The following is an 8,313-nucleotide window of genomic DNA, read 5'->3' as shown; positions in this document are numbered from 1 at the left end:
GTAAATTTTCCCGTTTTTACATCGCCATATAAACATCTATTTCTATGAGTTGTATTTGTATGTCATTGAAATGCTTTCATTTTTCGACAAAATGCCCAAGGAAATGCAAATTTGGACAAGTATGTTGCATTTTCTGAAACACAAAATGATAAAGCGTCGCCGCCATCGTCCTGGCCCACTGGAAACGGATATGTGGTTGCAATCGCAAAGTGAAATGGGTGTGATGCCGAAAATTGCACGCTTTCGCCTGCCATTCAAGCCGATTGTAGAGCAACCATTAAAAGATATTTTAGGCGAGGCAAATTATATTATTGTTGTTTTAAAACGACAATAATAAGCACTAAGTAGTAGGTTCTAAAATTAAAATAAAGATGATGACTTTCTCCATGAATCATAAATTGTTAGTCTATAGTGCACGTCAGATAGAGTAAAACTTATTCCGCATAAAGTACGCTTTTAAATTAGATACAAATATATATATTAAAATATATATACTTAAAATTACATAAATTAATCTATTATTTCTTAGATTTATGAAGCTGGTAATTTTTCTGCTTCAATCGGTGATGGCTAAGCTCGATTGACCTTTTCACCGCCTTTTGAAAGTCATACGATGCCTGTGTTTTAAAAACATCTACATAAAGTAAAAAAGAAAATATTAATAACCAAATATTTACTTTCAATAGTAGACGCAATTTACCTCGCAGACAGATCTCGACTAATTTTAATTTGCAAAGAGCCTGTTTCTCCCACCTGCCATCCCAATTAAAATTCATTAATAGTTCGTCAGTGAAAATGTATTTCAATACCGTAGAGACGTCTTCGGATGCTCCTTTCAATTTGTGGAAGTACGTTATCTATAGAAAAATGTATAGAAAGGAAGGTATGAGAATTTTAAGCTTGAAAGAAACCAAGCTTCATTACCATTGCTTGAGCGTATTCCGGACGATTCATAATTTTGTCCTCAATATCACTGACGGAAGTAATTGAATTGATTGGAAAACTGCTCGCCACCTCATCTAAAATTTGGTCTCGTACCTCGCCAGTCATACGTCCAATTGACAGTTCAATCTTTTGCAAAGTCACTTTGCACTCTCTCAGGATTTTGTTTTCTGCCAACATTTCCGACTTATTAACCATCTATTGGGAAACATTTGTTATCAATTAAAACATAAAATATACAGTGGTGGGAAAATGAATTTATACATAGGAACGCGATATTTAAATAAGTTTCGGCTGTTATTCCTTTGTTTATTCAATGTTTATTTTTTTATAAAAGTATGGTATAACATTAAATAAACAAGAAAAATAAATGCAGCATTTTTTCGAGAAAAGAAAACGCTATTAGTAATAAAAAAAACTCACCTTCTCGACAAGTTCTTCGACTTGGCGGCTAATTATTTCCTGGTTTTTTTTGCAGGACAACTTGCTAATGAAATGCATACATATCGAACATTGACAACATAAATTATTGCAAGAAAAGGCATTTATCGGATAAATGTCACTGTTGCCGATGTGATATAAGTATGAAAACGGAGATGCTATTACTTACATTAGTTTCGATCGTAGCCAAACGTAGGGTTATGACTTCCAAGGCATCCAGAATATCTGCAGATAATATCATATTAAGTTTAGCGATAATTTTAGCAGAAACAAACCTTTATTATCGGGTCTCTGTTGCCCATTTCTGCTTTCCTCCCTAACCTCCATCACTTCGTCGGAAGTTGTTTCATCAAAGCATCTTCTGACAATTGCAGGCTGGTTCGCTGGAAAGTGAGAATCATTAAATTATATATATATGCATATGTACACTTTTAAGGCATTTCACTTACCATAAAATTGGGTTTCATCAACGAAGGACTCGTCCAAAATAGAGTTGCTAGAATTCATGTGCAATAATTTCATGTTTTTTGCAATTACTTAAACTATAATTATCGGTAATTTGTTAATTATGAATGTGTGGTAAAGTTAAAAAAATCGTGAAACAAATGGTGTAGCAGGGGTATTAACAGAAACTTGCCACCAAACGGAATACAAAAATATTTATATTTTATATCTTTGAAGGCAATTTGAACTGTTTCAATGCCCAAATCACTTGCTACAACTATGCCCAAACTCGTGGATGAATGAAGAGGTTCAGTAAAATAGTTTTCGATTTTTTGAAAAGCTTTACAAATAATTATATCCGATTCCGTTGATTTTATGACATCCACAACCTTAATAGGCCCAATTTTCTCACAAAAACAATAACTATCTACTAACTACGCCTAAGTCAACTAAATGCATAGAATCAAGGGGAAATTGCGAAACCATCCTGAATCCGGCTTCTTCCAAAACATTTATTTTTTTCTTTAAACTGTGTAAGGTGATGAGAAATATTAGTTCTTAATTCAAAGGAGTCGTCTGATCTAAGGACTCCAATCTTGTTTGAAAAACACACTCTTCTCTCTTTGTATGTTCCCTCTTCACATCATTTGGGGCAGCCGTTTTTTCCATTATGCCCTATAACACCGGTAACGAACGCTCTAGCTGGAGAATCACAAATGAAAACCCGAACATTGAATGCTTTTAAAACTTGATTGGAGCCTACTTTAATACCGTTTTCTTTTAGAACCTTGTATTCGGCACAAAAATCGCGCATGAAGTCATTTATGTCTTTGGGTTTTCCATGCCCAGAGAAGCAAGCAATGACAAACGGGCTCTTAGTAGGATAATCTGAAAGTGCTCCAAGAATCGGCCACAGTACACGGTTTGAACTTTTAAATACCCGTCACCGTCAACCCCCACATCAATGGAAATTTCTTCCTTATTTTGTAAAAAATTAAGAGTTTTGTCAAAAAAATAGTTTTGTACTCCTAGGTACAGAAATTCACCGTTTGGAATTTTTGATATATTCGTTTTTTGCCTGCTGGTCCCCAAAAGAGTTTTTGCTGAAAGAGGTAAATCACTTACTCCGATTCTATTTAAAGTTTGCAATAGGCCGCCTAGAGCATTTCGAGAAATATTAAATTCAATAGCCCACGATTTAATTTCTTCAATTTTATTAACCCCAGGAACACTTTCTACAGGGGTCTCTAAAACTTCTTCTTCACCACCGGAGCTATGTTCATCGGATGAAAATCGCTCCGAATTTTCACTATCAGTAACATTTATACTGATTTCACTTTCTATTTGTTTTAATTTTACCACACTTTCTGTTACTTGATCAGATTCCAAAAGTTCTTTGAATCTTTTCACATTGGATTCAAAGATCTTTTTTTCCCTGCTCATGCAATTTTCAAAACTCCTTTTATTCATTTTATTTTTCTTTTAAAATACTTATCTTCGGGTCTTATCTGTTTAATGCTGAGATATATTCCGCTTTTGATGGCTAAAAACTATAAAAACTATAAAACTTTTAATTTGAAGTATACCGCACGCAACTTTTCACACAAATTTACCGCGTCACTTTGTATTTTATATTGATGGAAAAATATTGTAATCTGAAGTAGTCGGTACCCGTACTTTCGGTTTTCTCAAATTAAGTTTTTCGCGTAACTCTTGTTCTAAAATACTCATTTAGGTTTAAAAAAGTTCTAGCTCCTTTGGAGACAATGTAAGCTTTAATTAAAACTTCCGAAGTTAACCATTTCATAAAATATATATTTTAGATTTAATAGGTACTCGGTTATAATTTGCATTTTTCGGTAGCAACTACTTTTGAGAAGCAAGAAAAGCAACCCTGCCAAATCAGCTGATCAGTACCCTCGAATATCTGCCTTTCGCTTTTTCTCAGTCACTGAATGGTCTCTTTCTCGCTAATGCATTTTCAATACCCCAATTTTACACGGAAATGTACATGTGTTAGTTGAAGGAATGAGCGTGTAGTAGTTTCAGTCAGNAGGCTCTGTTATGCATACTTGGCATTGCATGCACTGCTATACCATTTTTACGTAGAAATCAAAAACCCAGAGACTTCTACGTATGTAGTGCTGTGCGTTCGATAACCGATTACACGCGGGGCTCATTTAACAGATTTCTTATGTGACAGCTCTCAAGCCATGCCAAGTATGCATAACGGAGCCTTTAGTTGAAGGAATGAGCGTGTAGTAGTTTCAGTCAGTCGTGTCCCGTAGGGTAACTAACGCCGGAAAGATTATTTGTCATAAATTTTCTTAATGTTTATTATTATCACTCCCAGATAACGAGCTTACAGGCGTACCTAAATTAGCGCGTTGAGCGTTTCGCTTGTATCTTTATCTCTCTCTGACGCATTAAATTTATGTACGCTAGAAGAAGAGAGGCCGACAGGCTTAACGCTTGACGCGCTTATTCAGGTATGGCTCTTAGTGTCTGATAATTGCGAAAGTTGGTTTCCTCTCATGCAAATGCACACTGTACTTAAGGGCTCAAATGATGTAGCAAAAGTGCGTGACTACTTATGCATGTCTGCCGTGAAGAATTCTATTCAAAATCCAGACATATCAAAATAAAGACAAAATTCAAAAATGCAGAAAAATCAAAATACCGGCAAATCAAAATCCAGACAAATCAAAATACCGACAAATCAAAATACAGACAAATCAAAATACAGACATGAGGGGAAAAAATGTCGGTATACAATTTTTGCAAATCAAAATCGTGTCTGTTAAGTCGTAGTTAGGCTCGCAGAGAGATCTGCGCAAAAATACTGTGGGAAAAATATTGGGGAATACTTTTCTAAAAAAATCCCGAATACACCCCTAACCTTCTTCATCAAAACAATTTCAGTGTACCGGAATTTATTTAAAAAATTTTAATTAGTAAGTATTTACAAACAATCATTAACTACTTATATTAAATTGAGATGCTTAGCTATATTGGGTAAGTATTCTTTGGGAGCATAGTTTTCCCTTTCCATAACAATTGTTTTAAATGTTCTATTTTCCAGGCGTCGCCGTTTAGCTTGTTTTTCTCCACTAAGCACCGTTTCAATTTTAGTTTCTACAAAAACTTGCTCTTTTATCAAATTTGATATTAGATTGAATATATTTCCATGGTATTGCCAAACTAAACATGAAAGACGCGCGATTTTTCATTCCAAATTTTCGCCTGCGGCGTTTTTTTATATTAAATTATATTTTAAGAAATACTGAAAATTTGGAATAAAAAATCGCGCGATTTTTTATTCCAAATTTTCGCCTGCGGCGCTTTCTTTAACAAAAAAACGAAACAATATTTAAATATATACTGAAAATTTCCGCCACTTTTTTAAATAGGAAACATTCTAAAAACCTAATATTATTTTAATTTGTTGTCTGCATTTTGATTTGTCTGTGTTTTTATTTGTCTGTATTTTGATTTGTCTGTATTTTGATTTGTCGGTATTTTGATTTGTCAGTATTTTGATTTGTCAGTATTTTGATTTGTCAGTATTTTGATTTGTCTGTATTTTGATTTGTCTGTATTTTGATTTTTCTGCATTTTTGAATTTTGTCTTTATTTTGATATGTCTGGATTTTGAATTTCCGGATTATGAATGTAACCGGTAACAGACTCAATATTGTACTCCTTTTTTTTGAAATTTTATGAAATCCTCTTTGACAATCCAATAGATACTGCGTTTTGTCAAGCATGTCACTAATCCATCTAAAACATTTATGATACTTTATTTTGTTGCAAACTATGCACCTGATGGGGCGGATCAAGTGGAAGCTTCCTATGAATGCTACAAATATGCGCTGGCGCATGAGGAACTCATAACGAATGAAAAGTATCAGGATCAATTGGTTAAAATTAAGCGTAAATACCCTATAATTAAAACGCAGCACTTGCTTTACATTTATGGACTCACCGATGAAAAACTTTTGTGACTGGTTGAGAAACCAACTGAACTTATTTATAGCCTTTACCACCATGAGCTGATTTTGAAATCAAGTAAATTGGNGGCCGACAAATTGAGAGAACGGTTCTACCTTGCTATGTTTTTATCATGGACTCACCGATGAAAAACTTTTGTGACTGGTTGAGAATCCAACTGAACTTATTTATAGCCTTTACCACCATGAGCTGATTTTGAAATCAAGTAAATTGCATATTAATACAGTTGCGAAAGAAATCGCCGAACTGCATGGCTTAGACTTGCAAGCAATACAGTTTCAGTTATTGCAAAAGTGGTTGGCTTTCACAGTCGATGCCGGTAGTGCGAATATACTTGAGGAGACATTCTTCGAAGATCACAATTTAGTGGAAGAGGAGCAAACGAATGCGGGTAATGCGGCGGAGAATGTTATAAGGTGGGAACGATTTGTTAAGTAATTGTAGCGAAAATTTCAAACAAAATATTCGTATCTTTTTTCAGAGCCAATTATATACTCAACAGTTGGCCTAAGAAGCAAGCTAAAGAATTTTTAGTAGCGCACATTTTTCCTGCTGATGGGTAAGAATTGATCCACTAATAGTTTATATTAATACTGTTCGTATTTACCTTTTTTTTTGTAATGAACGTAGAAGTGTAAATACCAGCAAACAGCTACAAATGTACGAATGCTTCTCAAAGTTAAACGATGGCAGCGAGTCCTTTAAGAACGTACTCAGCCAAAAGCAATACATAACGATTAAATGCATACATGAGTTGAAGCAGTTGGGTTATAATTCGAGTTTGGAAAAGTTCACAAACTGCAATAAAATCGACATATTGAAAACAATTTGGCAACGCAATGCTCAAAATCCGCATACACTTGAGATATTAGCAAATATTTGTCATATTGAAGCGCATGGCAATGTTCCATATGGTGCGTGAATTGGATGCCCTAGTGGATGTGCTGTCGTGTGAACCCAAGTTGTTACATACAGAAGGTTTAGTAGTGGCGTGGGAATGTGTGTTGTGGCAGCCCTTCAAAACAGCTAATCAAACGAGATCATTTGCGCAGGAGGAATTATTGCAAAAGACTCTATTTCGCTTACAGGTGAATACTGGAGAATATTTGTAACATTTTTATGCGTAATGCATTTTGTTTTGAAATTTCAGAGCTGTCCAATAGTGCACAAGTTAAATTTATTTGATTTTGCTGAGCTCTGCATTAATCTGGAGCGACCTCATATGGCGGCTGTGGCGATGGCTTTGTGTCGAGATGTCGGAAAACGTGATCAAATCAAAAAAGTGGGTTTGTTAAGTTTTTATGGTGAAATACATATTTGAATTGTTTATTTTTATATTCACCCTCAGCTTATTTTGCCGCGAAAAAGTGAACAGATGCGGAAAGATCTTATCGAACTGGAAGATGCGGGACTGCTTTCGCTAGTTCTGAACTTTGCGCAAAAGGAACTGGATTTTTAGGGCTATAGTATTAGCATATTACAGATTTGTAATATAATAGAATTGTGCAGTAATTATTTATTAATAAAAGTTTTTCTTTAAAACTTAATTATTGCGTCCAGCAGTGCAATTCCGAGAATCGCTACGCTAAATTTTCGTCGCCAAAGTTCTCTATCAGGTATACTGTGCACGTTACCGAAGATTTTGTAACCGGAAAATTTTATTACCAAAAAATGTTACCAGTGCCAGAGAACGTTTATAAATGTTCTCTGCCAGTGCTTGTCACCGCGATGCTGGCAACGTTGGTAATGCAGTTAATATATTCAGCAATTCAGCTATGAATTGTGGAAATTCTGGCATTAGATATTTCACGGGTCAATATTTTGTTACCAGCTTATGGTAACAAAATTTACTGGTTACAAGAGTACACAGAAGTTCTGTGACAATGCGAAAAGGGTTTAAAACTTCCCTGCAAAAATCGTTGGACCATGTAGTCTATTTGTGGTAAATTACAGGAACTTTATTACCGGTAACAATTTTTATTACCAGCGCAGAATTGACCTGTAAATAACAAGCAGCTAAAGGTATGCAACATGAAAAAGTAACAAATTAAATGTGTAATCAGACAAATATGGCAGTTTGAGCAGAGAACGTTTATAAACGTTCTCTGGTTTGAGGGCCATGTTGCATGTTGTTAGGCGCGCCTGCTATTCCTTTAGAGATTTTTGGCGACAAACTCAACTAAATTTAAATTAACGGAAATTAAAGAATACGCAAAAAGTGAGAATAATCTAAAAAGTAAAAAAAGTGAATTGAAATTGGAAGGAGGCAAAAAATAATTGATATAGTAAGTGTTTATTGTGCTTGTGCTTGTGTGAATGTGTTTTGTACATACGTTTCCATTCTTATTTGACGTTAGCTTTGTTGTTGCCATTCTTTGGACTAAAAATTTGGTTTTTTGCGTTCCTTTACCAGAGAACGTTTATAAACGTTTATTTATAAACGTTCTCTGACGCGGTTTTATTGTGTTAAATTGC

General features: G+C 34.8%; 2 protein-coding genes across 3 annotated transcripts; one reads left to right on the top strand and one right to left on the bottom strand.

The window, feature by feature from the left end:
* Positions 1–511: 511 nt before the first annotated feature.
* LOC108379198 (uncharacterized) lies at positions 512–1,818 on the bottom strand. 2 transcript variants are annotated; one of them, XM_017635522.1, is made up of 6 exons: positions 1,659–1,818; positions 1,553–1,608; positions 1,366–1,429; positions 925–1,140; positions 701–857; positions 512–634 (listed from the first exon to the last, which is right to left on the bottom strand). In XM_017635522.1, the coding sequence occupies exons 4-6, from the start codon at positions 1,138–1,140 to the stop codon at positions 519–521; spliced, it is 489 nt and encodes a 162-aa protein (XP_017491011.1). In that variant the 5' UTR covers positions 1,366–1,429; positions 1,553–1,608; positions 1,659–1,818; the 3' UTR covers positions 512–518. The 2 variants fall into 2 exon arrangements, with proteins under 2 accessions (XP_017491011.1, XP_017491010.1); XM_017635521.1 differs by having other exon boundaries at positions 1,366–1,608.
* A 3,675-nt stretch (positions 1,819–5,493) lies between these two features.
* LOC108379197 (kinetochore-associated protein 1-like) lies at positions 5,494–6,760 on the top strand. The gene is made up of 5 exons (XM_017635519.1): positions 5,494–5,499; positions 5,574–5,747; positions 5,989–6,254; positions 6,320–6,397; positions 6,469–6,760. Exons 1-5 carry the CDS (start codon positions 5,494–5,496, stop codon positions 6,758–6,760), a joined length of 816 nt encoding a protein of 271 aa, XP_017491008.1.
* Positions 6,761–8,313: the final 1,553 nt, after the last annotated feature.

The sequence above is a fragment of the Rhagoletis zephyria genome, unplaced genomic scaffold (assembly GCF_001687245.7).
Source record: "Rhagoletis zephyria isolate East Lansing unplaced genomic scaffold, Rhagoletis_zephyria_1.1 Rzeph_scaffold_15843, whole genome shotgun sequence".
NCBI lineage: Eukaryota > Metazoa > Arthropoda > Insecta > Diptera > Tephritidae > Rhagoletis > Rhagoletis zephyria.
The sequence above is the reverse complement of the archived record's forward strand: the minus strand, read 5'-3'. Positions and strand labels throughout refer to the sequence as shown.